Source organism: Rhinoderma darwinii, chromosome 1 (genome assembly GCF_050947455.1).
Source record: "Rhinoderma darwinii isolate aRhiDar2 chromosome 1, aRhiDar2.hap1, whole genome shotgun sequence".
NCBI lineage: Eukaryota > Metazoa > Chordata > Amphibia > Anura > Rhinodermatidae > Rhinoderma > Rhinoderma darwinii.
This window is the reverse complement of record NC_134687.1, coordinates 98,435,174-98,454,516: the sequence shown is the minus strand read 5'-3', so window position 1 is coordinate 98,454,516 and position 19,343 is coordinate 98,435,174. Positions and strand designations below refer to the sequence as shown.

Here is a 19,343-nt window from a genome sequence, read left to right as displayed (position 1 = left end):
TGAGAGTACTTTAGGTGCTTTTTTGCAAACTCCAGATGGGCTTTCATGTGTCTTTTACGGAGGAGGGGCTTCTTTCTGGCTACTCTGCCATAAAACCCAGATTGAAAAAGTGCTGCAGTGATGGCTGACCTTCTGAAAGTTTCTCCCATCTGCACACAGGATGCTCAGCCAGAGTGACCATTGGGCTCTTGGTCACCTCTCTTACCAAGGCCCTTTTCACACAATGACTTAGTTCGGTGGGGTCCTGGTTGTTCCAAACACCTTCCATTTAAGAATTATGGAGGCCACTGTGCTCTTGGGAACATTCAGTGCAGCAGAATTTTTTTGTACCCTTCTCCAGATTTGTGCCTCGAGACAATCCTGTCTCTGTGCTCTACAGGCAGTTATTTCCTTCTCATGGCTTGGTTTTTGCTCTGATGTGCATTGTCAGCTGTGAGACCTTATATAGACAGGGGTGTGTCTTTCCAAATCACGTCCAATCAAATTAATTTACCACAGGTGGACTCCAATCAAGGTGTAGAAACTTTTTAAAGATGATCTAGAGAAATGGGAGGCCCCAGAGCTACATTTTAGTTTCGAAGCAAAGGGTCTGAATATTTACGTCCAAGTGAAATTTGAGTTTTTAATTTTTAATAAATTTGCAAAAAAACGTTAAATTCTATTTGTACTTTGTCATTATGGAGTATTGAGTGCAGAATATATATATATATATATATATATATATATATATATATATATATATATATATCCGTATAAGTACATGGTAATGATTTTGTCACGTTGGGTGCGTGGACCCACTGAGCCTGCAGGTCACAGTCTATAGTTCATATAGTGTACCTCCGGCAGCTCGGACAGTAGCAATCACAGGCTCGGTTGGGACTTAGGCAGCAGGCAGACATCAGGCTTGGTATAGCAGGACAGGCGTGGAATATAGCACAGCACGACTACAGCTCAGCACGGCACTTGATCAGGTAGCACGGGATGCAGGATACAGGTGTGGGATTGGGGAGCACTGGGAACTGGAAAACACTAGGAGACCATTTGCTAGACAAACTTAGGGTACGACAACAACGCTCAGGCATGGGGAGGGAGGAAGGGGTTGAGCCCTTTTTATAGTCCAGGGTGCTCATGGGCTAATTTTAGCATTAATTTCAGGTGTGTGCGCTGGCCCTTTAAGAGCGGGCACAAGCGTGCGTGCGCACCCTACGGGACCCGGCTAAGGTAAGCGGAAGTGAGTACTGGCGTCTCCTGAGGAGCTGAGGAGGAGACTGGGTCCAGCGCTCGCAGACCGATGGCTGCGGCCGTCAGGAGGCGAGTGAGCCTGACGGATTTCACTCTATGTGTCGTAGCAAGGTAGAGGTCCGTGCTGGGCTCATACCTTGCCCATCCGGGCAGACTACCCCGCTCTCTGCCCTTCTATTGGATAGTTAAATAAAATAAAAAAAATAAATGAAATTAAAAAAAAATTATGTTTACCTCACACTCACCTCGAACACATCAGAAGAACCGCTGGGAGCAACTGTGGAACTAGAAGTCTTGCTGTAGTGGCTCATGACCACAGGCTTCAGGAGGGACACATGAAAGGAGTTGGGGATTCTGAGGGTAGGAGGCAGCCGCAGCTTATAGGAGACAGGGTTTATCTGTTGCAGAATCTCGAAAGGACCAAGGAACCAGGGAGCAAACTTGTATGAAGGCACAGACAGCCAGACTGTGGTACCTGGAAGATAATGTGGGGGCTCTCTTCTCCTTGTATCTGCTTTTCACTTCATGCGATCGACTGCCAGCAAAATAGAGGACTGGGTCTGTTGCCAGATTTGCAGAAAGTACCCATATGCAGAGTCAGCAGCGGGTACCTGAGATGTGGTCGACACTGGAAGGGGGAATCTAGGTTGTTGACTGTACACAATGTGAAATGGAGTAGAAGTGGTGGACTCACTTGTGTGGTTGTTGTACGAGAACTGGGCCAATGGAAGAAGCTGTACCTAGTTATCGTGCTGTGAAGAGATGAAGTGGCAGAGATAATTCTCCATGATCTGGTTGATCCTCTCAACTTGCCCATTGGACTGGGGGTGATAGCCTGAGGAAAAGTCCAATCTCACATCCCGGAGTTTACAGAGGGCTATCCAGAACTTTGAAGTAAACTGAACCCCCCGGTCGGACACAATGTGAAGAGGCAAGTCATGCAAGCGAAAGAAGTGTTGAATGAAGAGACTCGCCAGTCGGGGAGCAGAAGGTAGGCCGGTCAGCGGGATAAAATGTGCCATCTTAGAGAACCGGTCCAACACCACCCAAACAGTGTTGCATCCTGCTGAGGGGGGAAGGTCTGTGACAAAGTCCATTGCAATGTGCTGCCAGGGGGCGTTGGGTACAGGCAGAGGTTGAAGAAGGCCGGCAGGCTTGGAGTGAGTAACTTTGTCTCTTCTTGCACGGTGTGTGCTTCCAACAAAGTCCAGAACATCTTTAGGTAGCGCGGCCCACCAAAAGTGACGAGCAATCTGGTCTCGAGTTTTATGGACACCAGCGTGCCTAGCTAGTTTAGAACTGTGTCCCCAGCGGAGAATTCTTCTCCTGTATGCCAACCGAACAAAAGTCCTCCCCGGAGGGATGTCTCTAACCTGCAGAGTATTAGCAGTGACAATGAAGGACGGGTTCATGATAGTTTGAAGGGACTCCACCGTGTCTTCCGTCTCAAACGATCTGGACAGCGCATCGGCCCTCACATTCTTGTCCGCGGGATGGTAGTGGAGCACAAACTGGAAATGGGTGAAGAACAGCGACCACCTGGCTTGACGGGGATTCAGTCATTGAGCAGACTGAAGGTAGGTAAGGTTCTTGTGGTCGGTGAAGATCAGGACGGGGTGAGTTGCGCCCTCTAGAATATGTCTCCACTCCTCCAGAGCCAATTTGATGGCCAGTAGCTCCCAATCTCCAATAGAGTAATTTCGCTCAGCAGAAGAATAAAGTCTAGAATAGTAGCCACATACTACTGCCTTTCCTTTGGAGCTCCTCTGGAACAGAAGTGCACCAGCACCAACAGAGGAAGCGTCCACTTCCAGTGAGAACTGCCGAGATAAGTCAGGATGATGGAGGATCGAAGCTGAAGTGAAGGCTTTCTTGAGGCTAATAAAGGCGGACTCGGCCTCTGGAGTCCACACCTTGGCGTTCACAACCTTCTTGGTAAGGGTAGAGGCGAAAGTCGTCAGAGATGAGAAGTATTGAATAAACTGCTGGTATAAATTGGTGAATTCCTATGGATGTGGTAGATGACACAGGACATGACACGACTCTGACACTAGTAGGCACAGGAACAAGAACAGCACCGGATACAGGAACTGGTAACAGGACACGGGTAACAACTGGAACGGGAAAAACTAAGGGACCATTTGCAAGACAGACTTGGGATAACTAACAACGCTCAGGCAAGGATCAGAAGGGCTTATAGAATAGGAAATCATGGGCATTTGATGATGATGATTTCCTCTTGTGCGCACGCTGGCCCTAAGGGACACAGCAGACCAGAGCGGAAGTGAGCGCTGGCGTCTCCTAGGAAGGATATGGGGACCAGAGCTCACGGATCCATGGCTGCGGGCGTCGGGAGGTGAGTAAACCCGACGGCCAGTGGCCATGGACTCTACACTATATCTCATAAAAACTCACAAAATTCTAGAAGTACTTTACACTGAATATCTTGTACTTTTCAAAGTGAACACAAAGGTACGCCCAGCACTGTGCTCCATTATAGTATGGATGACAGTTTGCCTGATAGCACAGACAGTAGTGACCTTAAGAACAGAGTACTGATGGATAGAGTAGTCAATGGTAATGTCACAGGTATGGACACTGTTAAAGATGTCTTCTGATCAGGGTCAGTAACTGTATGGCCTCTATTATTCTAAAACCTGCACTGGTACAAGGCTGCAATAGCATGCTGTTATAGAACATTTCAGGCAGCAATGATCCCTGAATAGGTGCGAGAATGAGTAAAATCGAAATGATACTGTTTTTCTGTACATGTAAAAACCCTGGTTGATCTCACATATGTTTACTCTTTCCCTTATATCTAGTGTTCTAAAGATTTATCTTCATAGACTAAATAACTAGTCCATAATGTACAACAACAAACTGAGCACTGATAGAGCAAATGTGAGCTGCTACTGTGAAAAGCTTACTGTCATTCCAATGCCGGATTTACCATTATGTCCCATATACACACTATAATCGAAGATATACTGTTGCATTTTAAGGAAGATGTACCCTTAGATTCTATTGGGATGTTTCTTGAAATAATGTGGGATTGTAAGATTTTGGCATAGTAAGAAGAAGGCCCTGCGGCTTGCTGTGGGTGTTGGGAGTTGCGGAAAGCACGCACTTGTGTCTTGAGTGGAGATGTTCACATTTTAATGCAAAGATAAAGGCGGAGATTACCGAGGGAGTAGCAACACAAAGGGCTTTGAAGATAAAAGAATGACCTTATAAGTGATAAAGTGTTCATCCGGTAGCCACTAAGGGGTTTTAAGGAGAGAAAGACCAGGAAAACACATTTAAGACAAAGATGTTAAGAGCAGACATTGGATGGATGGGAAGCAGGATGTGAAATTAACAAAAGACTACAGATACTGCTGTCATTCTTTTCCTATTCTTTTTACATGCAATTTCCTAAAATTCATATTACACAAAAGATACAACACACTATTTTCTTCATTCTTTACTATTGATTTGGAATTTCTCTATGGGAATATTTTGACCCTACAAATGCCTCATAATCTGACTTTGTGATATGTTTTCTCTGTTATGGAAGTCTGCTTCAAACACTCTGATCTATAAGTTAACAGTTCCAGCCAGCTAGCAAAAATATAGCTAATAAAATAAAGAGGTAAAAGTATAATGAAAAGAAATTGGAGTTATGAGTGCGTTTCCTGTGTTTGGAGATTACACCAAGTTATGTAATGTTAGAGATTCTGCTAAGACATCTTATCACTATAAGAATACTAATATACAGCGGGGCAAAAAAATGGTAAATGATGTTCAATGGGGATAAATGCTGGATTTACACAATTAGGAAACTTCTGCCCGAGGCTCCTTTAACAGGTTCCTGACTGATGGCTGTGTATTTATGGCCAGCGGTCAGGGTTCTTAAAACCCGCGCCATAGACTATTTACGGCGCGGGTTTTAGCTCGCTGCCCGAGCGATCAGGCAGCAGAATGTCGGGTTTTCGGCAGTTAGTGACTGCCAGGGACCCTGAGGAGAAGATAGAAGCAACTTTCCCTGCTTCTATATTCTCTGATCTCTTCTACACAGCGCTCAATGAGCGCTGTGTATATGAATGGAGGCAGCGGCGGCTAACTAGACCCAGCACAGCCCTATTGGTGACAATAGTCACTATGAGAGGGCTGATTTCCCCTGTAACTGGGGCTGCTGTGTAGCCCCAGTTACAGTGGAAAAACATGGTGTAAAAGAGGAAAGAAATAAAAAGTCCTTTCTGACCTTTCAGGGACAGACCAAAGTAATAAAAAAATAAAAGTAAAGTAAAGTGCAATTTTTTTTATAATGCACATAAAATACCCACTCCCCAAAAAACTTTCCCCCTGCCAATAATAGTATCGAAAAGCTAGCCCTGAGCCAATTACCCTAAAATAGACATGTAATATATTAAAATTTACGGTAGACAATGACAATCACATATAAAAGGTCTATTTTAGGGTAAAACTATGTTATTACCAGAAAAAATAGCTAAAATATAAAAAAGTACATATTTTTTACTATTATTTTTAAACTTTAAGCCTAAAAATTCTAAAATAGCAAAAAGGATGTGTATAAAAATGATAAAAAAAGAAACCTGCATTGTCTATGGAAAAAAAAAAACGCACAAATACCGTCGCTAGCCCAACAAATAAAAAAGTTCTAGCCGTTTAACTAACGAGTGCTAAAAAGGGCTAAACGGTATCTGGTCCTGAAGACTCAAAATAGCCCGGTCCTGAACTGGTTAAAAATGAGGGTTTATTTCGAAAGAATTAAAATACAAATGCAAAATGATAGACATTTTTGTTAAACATATTTAAATTCTTAATCCCCTCAAATCTATCCCTGGAATGTATAAAATACATATTATTTTTGGATAATGAAAAGTTATACAATTTTCTAATAGGCTTTATGTATCAAATCCTTGTGGTTTTCAAGATCTCTGCTTATTGTCATTCAATAGGAACCTTAAGACAAATCTCTGATAACTGTACTATAATGAGCCATGGACCTGAGAGTCCCATGTGAACCTGTTTGTCACTTGTGTATTACATGACCAGGACATTTTTATTCACTGGAAGTAAACAATAATGGTTCCTATTGAATAACAGCAGGCAGAGATCTTGAAAGCCACAAGCAATTAATACAGAAAGTAAATATAAAAATGATTTAACTTTTCGTAATACAAAGAATAACCTTTATTTGCTTAAATTGGAATACTCTTTAATACCTACGTTTACTTACAAAACAACATGTGACATATGTATCAGATAGAACATACCATGACTGACATTAATTATCCTGTGTGATGTCCCCTCCTATGACGTCATTCAACTGACATCACTTCTGGCCTTAGCAGCCACACAGTCTAGTCTATGTTGTGCTCAAAATATACCACAATTCATAGGGACCTGAAAGTGAACATGTCAGTAAGGGTCCATCCAAATTTAATTGTGGAACAATGGGTTAAAAAGAGGAGATCAGAGATCGGCAGTTAAAATAGTGTTATTGATTTTTACTTAGAAGTCATCTAGGCAATATGTGCAGTGGCGAAACTACCACTGTAGCAGCCGTAGCGGCTGCTACGGGGCCCGCGGCATGAGGGGGGCGACACGGGCCCCCACCATGGTCGGAGGCTCCGCTAGCAGCCGCTATGGCTACTACAGCGCGACGTCACTGAACACTACGGCAGAGCAGGGAGGTATCTCCCCGCTCTGCCATTAAACAAAAGACATGTATCCCCTATCCACAGGATAGGGGATACATGTGTGACCGCTGGCAGCGATAAGGAGAATGGGGGACCGAAAGTCCCCTGAAGTTCTCCATCACAAACCTCGGACTTCCGGGGTCTGTGTCGGCAGCTCCGTAGAAATTAATGGAGCGTCGGTCGCACTTGTGCGCATGCGTGACCAGTGCTCCTTTCATTTTTATTGAGCTGCACAGACTCCGGAACTCAGAGGTTAATCATGGAGAACGTTGGGGGACTTTCGGTCCCCCGTTCTCCCTATCGCTGCCAGCGATCACACATGTATCCCTTATCCTGTGGATAGGGGATACATGTCTTTTGTAGGACACACTATAGGTCGGATTTTTTTTGGGGGTTGGGGCTGCATGGTGTTACCTACAGTGGGGGCTGTATAGCGTTACCTACATGGGGGGCTGTATGGCGTTACCTACAGGGGGGGCTATATGGCGTTACCTACAGGGGCGCTGTATGGCGTTACCTACAGGGGGGGCTGTATGGCGTTACCTACAGGGGGGGCTGTATGGCGTTACCTACAGGGGGGGCTGTTTGGCATTATCTACAGGGGGGTCTGTATGGCGTTATCTACAGGGGGGCTGTATGGAGTTATCTACAGGGGGGGCTGTATGGCGTTATCTACAGGGGGATGTATGGCGCTATCTACAGAGGGGGCTGTATGGCGTTACCTACAGGGGGGCTGTATGGCGTTATCTACAGGGGGGCTGTAAAAAAGGCACTATCTACAAGGGGGGGTTGTGTGACACCCAGGGGAGGGGGGGCCCCAGTCAAAAGTTTGCTATGGAGCCCAGTCTTTCCTAGTTACGCCCCTGGGGGGGGGGGGGTAAAAAGTAATGTCAAATTTGCTTGTATTGCAATTTAAACGTTCAATGAAGATAAGTAACAAAAAATTGAGTCCATAGCTTCGTATTACAGCCCAATGGGCTGCATCATGGTGCTGATACCGCTTCCTGCCCTCCTATATTTTTGATTCTTAACAGGTTAAACCCTGTTTTAGATTTTAGCTGGATCGGCAATCATCTGTGATCAGGGTCCAGATTCAGAAACCCCAGGCAATCACCTCTTTAAAAAGTTCATGTTTAACAGCCCTAATAGTAAGGCCACACAGAGCGGCATCAATACGTCTAAGATGCGGCCGACCTGCCAGGCTCGCACCCTGTTCAGCGCAATTATCAAATTGCTAGTTAATGGCTGTGCGTTGTTGCAAAATCTTGCACCCATTAATAAATACACCCTTTATGGGATGATTTTGCAGGTTAACAGCCGTTTTAACTGTAAGGGTATATTCACACGGCCTATTTTCGTCCGTTTTTCGGGCCGTAAATGCCCGAAAGACAGCCGAAAAATCGGAAGCAGAACGCCTCCAAACATATGCCCATTAATTTCAATGGGAAAAATGGCGTTCTGTTCCGACGGGCCATTTTTTTGCGCGGCCATTTTGAAAAATGGCCCCATAAATAAACAGCCGCGAAAAAGATGTGCAGGTCACTTCTTGGGACGTTTTTGGAGCCGTTTTTCATAGACTCTATTGAAAAAAGCTCCAAAAACGGCCGTAAAAAACGCAGCTAAAAACGCGAGTGGCTTAAAAAACATCTGAAAATCAGGAGCTGTTTTCCCTTGAAAACAGCTCCGTATTTTAAGACATTTTTGAGTTTGCGTGTGAACATACCATAACAATGCACTGCTTAGGCTATAACCAGCAATTTGAGAACCCCGCTGAACAGGTTGCTGGCGCAGTTGTCAGCCACGTCTATGCTGCACCCTCCCGGTTTACCTTTGCACATTGTAATATTTTTGTTCAGCTTTAAAATAATTTAACATCTTTTAACCAAATAATACATTTATTTGAAGGCTACTGCACTTTTCCCAAGGAATTGTGCATAGTTATAGAGTTTTCCAAACAATGGCAGGAGGAACTGGCTTTTAGAAAGGAGTTTGTACACAGATTAGAATTCCTGGATTTGGATTAACATACCACATTGCTTTTGTCACCACTTGCTGTTTAACTTTCAGCAAGAGCTGAATTAATTATAAAAAGAGGAATATATATTTAGCTTGTTTCAATAGATCTTAATTATATTTTAAGGATTTCACAAATACATAAAGATGACTGCAACACTGCTATTACATAACAGTGGCGTAGCTATAGGGGTCGCAGCGGTTGTAATTGCGACCGGGCCCCTGAAGCCCGCGGCCCCCCGCACCACATCAATAAAAAGTTACTATAGTAACTCGGACCGCGGGCAGACACAGACAGTATTACACATGGACCCTGTATCTAAGCCTAACACGTGTTACTAATCGTTTTTTGTGTGTTTTCTTACAGGTTCGGACGTTGGACTACGTCAGATTCGAGAACTACTTAGATGACGGCTTTTTTATTATCAATAAAATGGTAAATGAGGGTTGTGTGTGTTTTTTTTAATTTCAATAAAATATTTTTTCTATGTCTTTGTGTTTTTTTTAAACTATATTACTACTGCCTTAGTAATGGCCGCAGGCTGATTGACAGCATCCATTGCTAAGGCGGGGATTAGTGTTAGCCGGTGCAGAGGCTAACACTAACCCCCATTATTACCCCGGTACCCACCACCACCAGGGGTGCTGGGAAGAGCCGGGTACGATCCCGTACCTGACCATCTGCAGTGATGGTCGGCCGCCGGGGAGGCCGCAGGCTGGTATTATCAGGCAGGGACAGGCCAGAAACAGTGGCCCTTCCCACCCTGGTGATGCTAGGCTGCTGCTGCTTTATTGTATCTGGCTGGTTATGAATAATGGGGGGGACACCACATCATTTAAAAAATAAAAATTAAAAAATAATTGGAAAGAACGATGTGCGGTCCCCCCAATTTTCAAAACCAGCCAGATACAACACAGCAGCAGCCTAGCATTACTAGGGTGGGAAGGGCCACTGTTTTTGGCCTTCCCTAGCCTAATAATACCAGCCTGCGGCCGCCCCAGTGCCTGGCCGTCACTAGAGATGGTCAGGTACTGGTTCGTGCCCGGCTCTTCCCAGTACCCCTGGTGGCGGTGGGTACCGGGGTAATAATGGGGGTTAGTGTTAGTCTCTGCACCTGCTAACATTAAGCTCCGTCTTAGTAATGGAGGTTGTCAATCAGCCAGCGGCCATTACTAAGGTGGTAATAATAAAGTTTAAAAAAATACAAGCACATAGAAAAAAGATTTTATTGAAATAAAAAAACACAACCCGCATTAACCATTTTATTGAGAATAAAAAAACGCTGTCATTGAAGTAGTCCTCCAATCCGAAGTAGTCTAACAACCGAACTTGTAAAAAAACACAAACACACAAAAATAATTAGTAACACATCAAAAAGGAAAACAATTATTATACTTACCTTTCCTGGGTCCAGCGCTGGAGCCGCAATGTCAATCATGTGTGATACTGTCTGCTGAGCCACTGTATCTAATCCTATCATGTGTGATACTGTCTGCTGATCCAATGTATCTAATCCCATCATGTGTGATACTGTCTGCTGGGCCCTATATCTAATCCTATCATGTGTGATACTGTTTGCTGGGCCCTATCTCTAATACTATCATGTGTAATACGGACTACTGAGCCACTGTATCTAATCCTATCATGTGTGATACTGTCTGCTGAGCCACTGTATCTAATCCTGTCATGTGTGATACTGTCTTACTGGGCCACTGTATCTAATCCTATCTATAGTTGATAGGGTCGTAGTGCTATAGATATGCTGTCTCCTATACACACACACATTTTTTTGGGGCGGACACATATGTATTGGGTCTATTTCCCCTGACATTTTAAGTCATTAGTGACGCCCCCGGCTGCTAGTGATGCATTGTTGGGTCACTTAGGAGACCTTGCGATGCAGCTGAAAGCTCCGGACTGCCGGCCATGAGAAGTTTGCAGGGGGGGCCCAATAAGAACTTTTGCATCGGGGCCCATGAGCCTTTAGCTACGCCCCTGTTACATAGCATTATGTCAAGTGTATAAGGCTACACTAGGGTCCGTTCCATCCAATGACCATAGTGTTTGATGCCAGAATGACATTCTCTGATGTGCTATTCTATGCCATAAAAAAACACAACAGAAAACAGGTGGACCCCATTATAAGTCAATGGGATCACTCAGGTAATAATAATAGAAGCCATGACGCTAGTGTGAACAGAGATTGTGACCATATAGGTTGTGGTGCTTTAATACAGATGCATATCTCAGCTTCTATTGTCTTGAATACGTGTAATCCGGTTCTGTAATAGGAAATCACACTGCACTGACTCATGATTACTTGAAAAAGGGGTTCTGTTTTCCCAAAACGCGTTGTATTTTAAGGGACTTTTGTTTTTTATCAAGTATATTTCATTATGCTCTATTGTTTATATACAATAAATTAGCTTTTACTAAAAATCTGATTTACTCGTGGAAGTTTTGCGCCCGGATGGTGTCGCTTTTTACAGTGGATCCTACCTGGTTTCCATTATTTTTGACTACGTGTAATAGGATATCTGGCAGTCAGCGAGACACTAGGAAAGCAAATTTTAACAGATTCACTCATGAACTCTATACTGAATTATTATTTATGTCTGAATCTAGTAGTTAAAAAAATAGATCAATATGGAATACGGTAAAAAAATAAAATGTGCCAACGTGCAGAATGTTAAAAAGATTAATTAATCTCGACATTGAAACACTAAAATGTCTTAAGATTAAATTGAATGCTAATTGTTGAGACCATAGAACCGCTTTATGAAAGTATTTCTATGTGGTTATTCGTCAGAGGCTCTGTTGCAAATTCCATTAGATTTGATGGATGGAATAGCACTGCATGCCATAGTAATTTTCCTATGGAAAGGTTGGACACCATGACGGAACCTTGGCGGACCCCATCTGGTAGAGCACTGGGGCTTCTGTTATAAACAGAAATCACTATGCACATATGAACATAGCCTTACAAAGAAAAATGAGGCGTGAGTTGGAGGTGCAAGGGTATTAACAAGATGTGGACCTATGACAAAAATTAAAAATGTCATCACACCCCCATCCAGGAATAGCAGGGTACCGAGAATGTTTGACATGACCTTTAAATTCCTCTTTATTTTCTCTAATAATGTTGTGATTCTTGGGGAGGAAGGAAAATCTTTGCAGGATCACATCCCAAGAAGGAAGAGCAGCGGGTCCTACCAGTGTTCGTGAACCCTTTCCATGGTCATCATTAAACCCATGGCATGCTTTTTGTTCTATACATTTGTATGTCCATCTAATTTTGCTGGACAGCAGAGGGCACATTAGATTGTATATTTCAATCTTAGAAAACTAATATTTAAAAAAAAGTGGAAAAAGTAGGAAATTTTGAATTGACAAAACAATAAGAGTTGATAAACCTGGCACAGTGCTTCTATATCATTTGTTTGAAAAACCCTTCATGGCATTTCGGTAATACAAAAAGTCAACATTTTATACATTTTCCCCCTCCTGAAAAGGATTGGATATTTTTATATTTTAAAACAAAAATGAACACTATTACTTCAACATTCTGAATACTTGAACATGGTCAGCATGACACAGTTTTGCTTGACATTTATGAGATTTAGCCTTTAGTGCTCTTATGAGACTGGTAAATATAATAGATTTCCTTCTCTTTTGATCTCCATGAGTCCACAAATCACTGCCAATTCTGAGGTTCACTGAATGCTTCTTCTTCTAATACAAGATCTACTGTGGTTTTATAACAACTAAGTTCTGGGATCAAAGTGACAAAAGGGATGTGATATCCTCATTAACCAAAGAGGAACTCAGAGGTTGGAGTTTATTCAACAGAAATACATCTATGATTTTAGTGTATTCATGGTATTCTTGTTTTTTTCCGTTTTAGTCTATGGTTAAAGTCTGAATGTAATTAAAACTTACTGTCTTGCTGACATACGTAGAGCTGGTGTTCATGCAATGCATCCCTTCACTGTTGCAGCATCCTCCGCATCTGTACAGGGATACACAGGGTGGTTTAAAGAACGTGTTTGTTGACGCCCCAAATTCTTTTCCCACGTCTACACATACTTCTCTTGGAATGCACTGGGTTTTTCTCCATTCACTTTCAATACCTAAGATAGAGGCATAATCATGGATTAATTGTGGTATTAATAGCATATAGATTCTTGACATTCAAGGGGTTGTCTGTTTTGGGAAATCCCTTTTTGTAAGATGGGTCCTCATTCCAGGATGTCCCGTTGCCGGGACCCCCAGCAATCCAATGTAGTCAGTGGGGGAATTTGGCAGCAAGTGTTCAAACTTCCTGTAGCACCACCACAGGGGAAATTGAGCATTACACAGATCTCATTATTATAATTGGACCATCTGTGTAATGAAATAATGCATGTACGTGCTGAGTCCTCCAGAAGAAGATATTCTCTGCATAGTTGCTCTGTTAACACAAGATATTTGAAAAATGATTTTATAATATTGACATCCCCCTAATATTTAAGGAACAATTATCTGAAGTTACACAACATCATATCATACATTGAGAATTTTTATAGTATATTAAAGAAAACCTGTTGCTAGAGCAGGCCCTTTAGCAATATTAAATGTTGTAGGTTCCCTAACAGTGCTACAGAAGCGGTTGCAATTGTGTCTATTAAATAGCCACACCAAATTCCGCACAGGGGCTGGAAAATATCTTGCCATATATACGCCAATTTTCTTTTAAGAAGTTGGGCTGGGAATATTTTTTTTTTAATCCGGTTGTATGTACAGTTTCCTCTTTGTACAGTTGTGCAACTCTTTCCTACACTTTGGGGGAGGCTCACTAAGCTAAATCATAGAATTGTAGCTTAAAGAGGCTCTGTCACCAGATTTTGCAACCCCTATCTGCTATTGCAGCAGATAGGCGCTGCAATGTAGATTACAGTAACGTTTTTATTTTTAAAAAACGAGCATTTTTGGCCAAGTTATGGCCATTTTTGTATTTATGCAAATGAGGCTTGCAAAAGTACAACTGGGCGTGTTGAAAAGTAAAAGTACAGCTGGGCGTGTATTATGTGCGTACATCGGGGCGTGTTTACTACTTTTACTAGCTGGGCGTTCTGATGAGAAGTATCATCCACTTCTCTTCAGAACGCCCAGCTTCTGGCAGTGCAGATCTGTGACGTCACTCACAGGTCCTGCATCGTGTCGGCACCAGAGGCTACAGATGATTCTGCAGCAGCATCAGCGTTTGCAGGTAAGTAGCTATATCGATTTACCTGCAAACGCCGATGCTGCTGCAGAATCATCTGTAGCCTCTGGTGCCGATGTGTCCTCGCTCGTCCGACACGATGCAGGACCTGGGGAAGTGACGACACAGCGTGATCTCTCGAGAACACGCTGTGTGTCTGCACTGCCAGAAGCTGGGCGTTCTGAAGAGAAGTGGATGATACTTCTCGTCAGAAAGCCCAGCTAGTAAAAGAAGTAAAAACGCCCCGATGTACGCACATAATACACGCCCAGTTGGACTTTTACTTTTCAACACGCCCAGTTGTACTTTTGCAAGCCTCATTTGCATAAATACAAAAATGGTCATAACTTGGTCAAAAATGCTCGTTTTTTAAAAATAAAAACGTTACTGTAATCTACATTGCAGCGCCTATCTGCTGCAATAGCAGATAGGGGTTGCAAAATCTGGTGACAGAGCCTCTTTAAAGAGGATCTGTCACTAGTTTAGTAATGCCCTATATCCTAGCTAATCTAAGGCTGGATTCACACGAGCATGTTTGGTCTGTAAAGGACGGAATGTATTTCGGCTGCAAGTCCTGGACCAAACACACTGCAGGGAGCCGGACTCCTAGCATCATAGTTATGTACGACGCTAGGAGTCCCTGCCTCTCCGTGGAACTACTGTCTCGTACTGAAAACATAATTACAGTACGGGACAGTTGTCCCGCAGCGAGGCAGAGACTCCTAGCGTCGTACATAAATATGATGCTAGGAGCCTGGCTCCCTGCAGTGTGTTCGGTCCGGGACTTGTGGCCGAAATACGTTCCATCCATTACGGACCGAACATGCTCGTGTGAATCCAGCCTAATAGGCGCTGTCACACTAATAATGTAGTGAAAATTGTGTCCCAAGACGCTTATTATTTTACATTTTTTCTAAATATGTAAATGAGGCTAAACTAGACAAGTGGAAGGTAACAGCAGTGATTCTCCTGAGGTGGAGCAACCTCACAGCTTCTGACGCTGTCCTATCAGCATGAATCTGCTTCACACAGTGTGAGAGACTGAGACTGGAGGTGAAAGGAGATTCTAATCTTTCATATGCCACCAGGATTTCTAGCTATGAAGCAACCGGAGGTATCACCAGTTGAATACACAGTTGGGAATGGAAGCTGTATACTATATGATCACTCTGTGTTGCTGTGCAGGGAAGGGGGAGAAGCTGTATGCTGATTGGACAGCGTCATACAGAAAACATTACACCGCCCAGAGTGAAAAGAAAGAGTCACCTCTTATTTGGCTATTAGAGCACATTAGCATATTTAGAAAAATGCTCATAACTTTGCAAATAACAAACTTTTTTTTAAAACAAATCACTCTGTAGTTATCAGCATCATAGCGCCTATTATATGAGCTAGAAGATAGGAAATTAATAAACTAGTGTCAGATCCTTTTTAATTTGTGCCAAAAACTGATGTTCGTGCCTTGCGCCATATTTATTCTGTGTTTTAGACCCTTGTTTGCGCCTCACTACACAGTTTTGAAAACTGCCAGGAAAATGGGTGTGGCTTAGGGAAAAGGGGTGTAGATTAAAATTGTGACAAGATAGGAGGCATAGGGAAGAGGAAAATTTCTATCATATATAGCAAGATATGCAAATTTTTTATGACATTGGTGAATGCTGGTCCTGTGTGTTCATGGACTTGGATGTGATCGATAATAGCTGGATGTTGACCAGCGCTCTGACTGCAAGATACAGCTTCTATGTATACAGGATACATATTTGATTTTTTAATAAAACCCAATTCAAAAATTGTTCAAAATAAAATAAATCATATGTTTATTACAAAAAAAATGAAAAAAAAATTAACCTTCAATAAGGTGTACATAGCCTTAAAGTTTTTCTTACATAAAACTGGAAAACCTATTTAGCAACGGTCATTGTAAAATTAAGAAACATAAATGTTACCATATGACATCATAATGTAGACAATCTATATGTATTTACTATGGAACACCCATTTTAACTACAAGTTCTACTTTTGAAACCAAGTCATGTAAAATGTTATTTTCTTTATATTATAGTATTCTTTTTTTTTTTTTTCACTTAAACCTTCATTTATTTGATCAAAAATTATGGGATCTGATGGGACCAAATATTCCGGGTTATTCTACAGAAAAAGGGAATTTTACTGTATTAAAAAAAAAAAAGATAAAAGAATGTGTTGTGCAAGGTTCATGATTAAAGACACATTCCATATTCCCAGCAGTAACCATCATGAAATATGTTTCTAGTTTCATTGCGATAATATTAACCAAAATTTTGCATGAAAAGCATATCTGTTTGTGGTGTATGATTACGTCATAATCACCATGTTAGTAGACACTCATCATAAATATGCTTATGTCTTCCAGCTTGCTGGGGACCTTGTTTCAGGAAAGGTTACAATATCAAAGATAAGAGGGATCGATAACGTACAGAATGATCAGGGAATTTTTGAACACAGAAGACAAATGTACAGTATTATGTTGAAGAACAAAGATAGTAACAAACGTTTCAAAATGACCTGCTTCTTTTACATGGTAATTTAGTTACCCAAAGTAACTGATCAGAGCTCGGCTTTCATTAAACTGCGCTGGAAAAATAAAAAAGTTGCATTGTGATTGGCTGCTATTGCTAGCAAAGTTCTTTTGAAAAAAGAAAAACTCTTTCATTCGAGAAATTGGGCTTGTTCATCTTGGAAAATAGACGCCTAGGAGGTGATCTTCTTAACATGTATAAGTGTATGTGTGGTCAATGCAAAGAATTAGCACATAATCTTTTCTTTCCATGGACTCTACAAACGACCAGCAGACATTCATTGCGTGTAGAAGAAGAAAGACGTTTCAGACATCAATATAGGAAAGGGTTTTTTACAGTTAGAGTGGTCAAGCTATGGAATGTCTAACCCCAAGAGGTAGTGATGTCAGATATTTTATCAACATTTAAAAAAAAAGGAATGGGAGGAAGGAAAAAACGGCTGGCACTGCTGAACCAGAATCACTTGTGTAAACGGAGTATATCAAAATGGTTTTCTTATCTTTGCTGATTATAGCAGCCGAGTTGCCCGGAGGTGCTCATCGATCAGCACAGCACAATATAGCTAGAATAAAACGAGATAGAAGATATCGAGGCACTCACGTGATATTCAACAAACTTCTTTATTTCTGGATCTCGGTCAGGATGTGGAATTAGCCTACGGCCGTTTCACGTGCGTACACGCTTCCTCAAGGCCTTCCACATCCTGACCGAGATCCAGAAATAAAGAAGTTTGTTGAATATCCGGTGAGTGCCTCGATATCTTCTATCTCGTTTTATTTAAAAAAAAGGGGTAGATAATTATTTAACGACGAATGGCGCTGAGGGCTATAACTATTCTAGCAATAAAAGACGTGTAGGTTATAGAGAAAGGTTAAACTTGATGGATCTGTGTCTTTTCTCAACCTATGTATTATCTTAGCAGCATCATGTAAATAGCTAAAATCCTACCTTTACTAAAGAGTGACATTTGTACTATACAGTAGTTAGGAATGCCACCTTTTGCCACCATTTCCACCGAAAAAGTACAGGCCGTCATTTGGTGCAAATCGCAGCAAAAAAACACAAACTGGCACGTCTATATAAACTTGGGTAAGAGGTGGGGGCTGTGCAGGCCAGCAGCGTGAGCATGGCAGGCTTCTGAATATGAGCGTCTCTGGCTCTCTGCTGCCTTGTTCACCGCAACGTCCCGCCAGCACCAATCCCACACTTCACAATCAAATTTACACGGGACAATAATCGGGCAAATGAGCGTTCATGTGAACCCTCGTTCCCGATAATTGTCCTTTGTAAATGCTCGTTCATCGGCTAATCGTATAGTTTATGCAACATAAAATATTATCAATACCGGCAGCATGAAATATTATCATTGCCGGCAGCACATCTACCTGTGTAAACATGATGGAAATATAGGAGGACGAGCGATCGTAGTAACGATTGCTCGTCCCCATGCATTGCACCTTGTGAAAGCTGTCTCGTTGACCGTCGCTTGTTTACACGGCCCATGTCGGGTTGTGTAAGTGGACCCTTAATCCTGACACTGCTGACACATCTAGGGATGGGCGGCCTGGCAAATGAGGAGTATCCAATCCAAATAGGAATGAATCTGACTGCACACACCCTGTCTTATAATATAAAATCAAAACTCTGACACCGGCCTCTCCGGCCTTGCTTCCGGGCTTGTGATTTACAATTTAGAAGCCTGGAAGCAAGTTTGAAGCTTTAACATCCATACTAATTATCTGTACAGATCGGCAGATATGACTTCATAAATATGATGTAAGGAGTTGATGCCAATTTATTCAGAAGTCTTATCTGGACTTGTGCTGATAATCTGGTCGGAGGCTGTGAGCTGGTATCGTATCAGATCATAGTGTAAATACTACCTGCCATGACAGTTATGGGATTCTAATATTTGCATATTATGTGTATTATTCAAAATATAGTATAGTATATTTATGTACTAAATAGTGATTTATACTTTTGCAACTGTGAATTATATAGTTGATAAAGTACAACTGTGGGACATTAAAAAACGTATAATGATTCAGGGAGGATTGATTGGATTAGGGTTGTCATGCAAAGCTTGTACATGGTCGGATCTCATGTTAATCCCCTGGTTGCTAGAGAGAACAGGAATTTGCAATGAAGTATGCACTAAGTGAAAGATTTTAAAAATGTAAAATAAAGATATGCCAGCATTTCTCAGAGAAACTGTGGGAATGAGTATCAACAAGAAAAATAGTTTATTTATGTTTTGGACTAGAAAAGGTTTCCTCACCAGCTGACAGAATGCGGTTTCGGGGTCACAGTATTTATGGCCAGCCTTGGTGCTAGAAGATTTATATAGAGGAAATCTTTCATGACGACAGGCCCATTGAAGTTACAACACCTGTAAGATTCTATAACTAGAATATATGAGCAGTCCCGGACTTCCGTTCTGAGATCCTAAGGATGATATATGCTGCGTGTTAATTACAGGTACCCCATTATAGTACTGGTGCCAATAATGGGGTTACATGGGGCTTCAAAGTCATTTTGGTAAGAAGCACCTGTTATTACCATACAGCAGTGTTGCCAGTCTT

At 42.0% G+C, this 19,343-nt stretch overlaps 1 protein-coding gene across 1 annotated transcript in view; it reads right to left on the bottom strand.

Moving 5' to 3' along the window:
• Window positions 1-19,343, bottom strand: part of VEGFC (vascular endothelial growth factor C) — a 184,251-nt gene that overhangs the window by 53,987 nt on the left and 110,921 nt on the right. Inside the window, exon 3 of the mRNA XM_075849652.1 lies at window positions 12,901-13,091. Within this exon, the coding sequence (XP_075705767.1) occupies window positions 12,901-13,091 (191 nt within the window). The remainder of the gene's footprint in view (window positions 1-12,900; window positions 13,092-19,343) is intronic.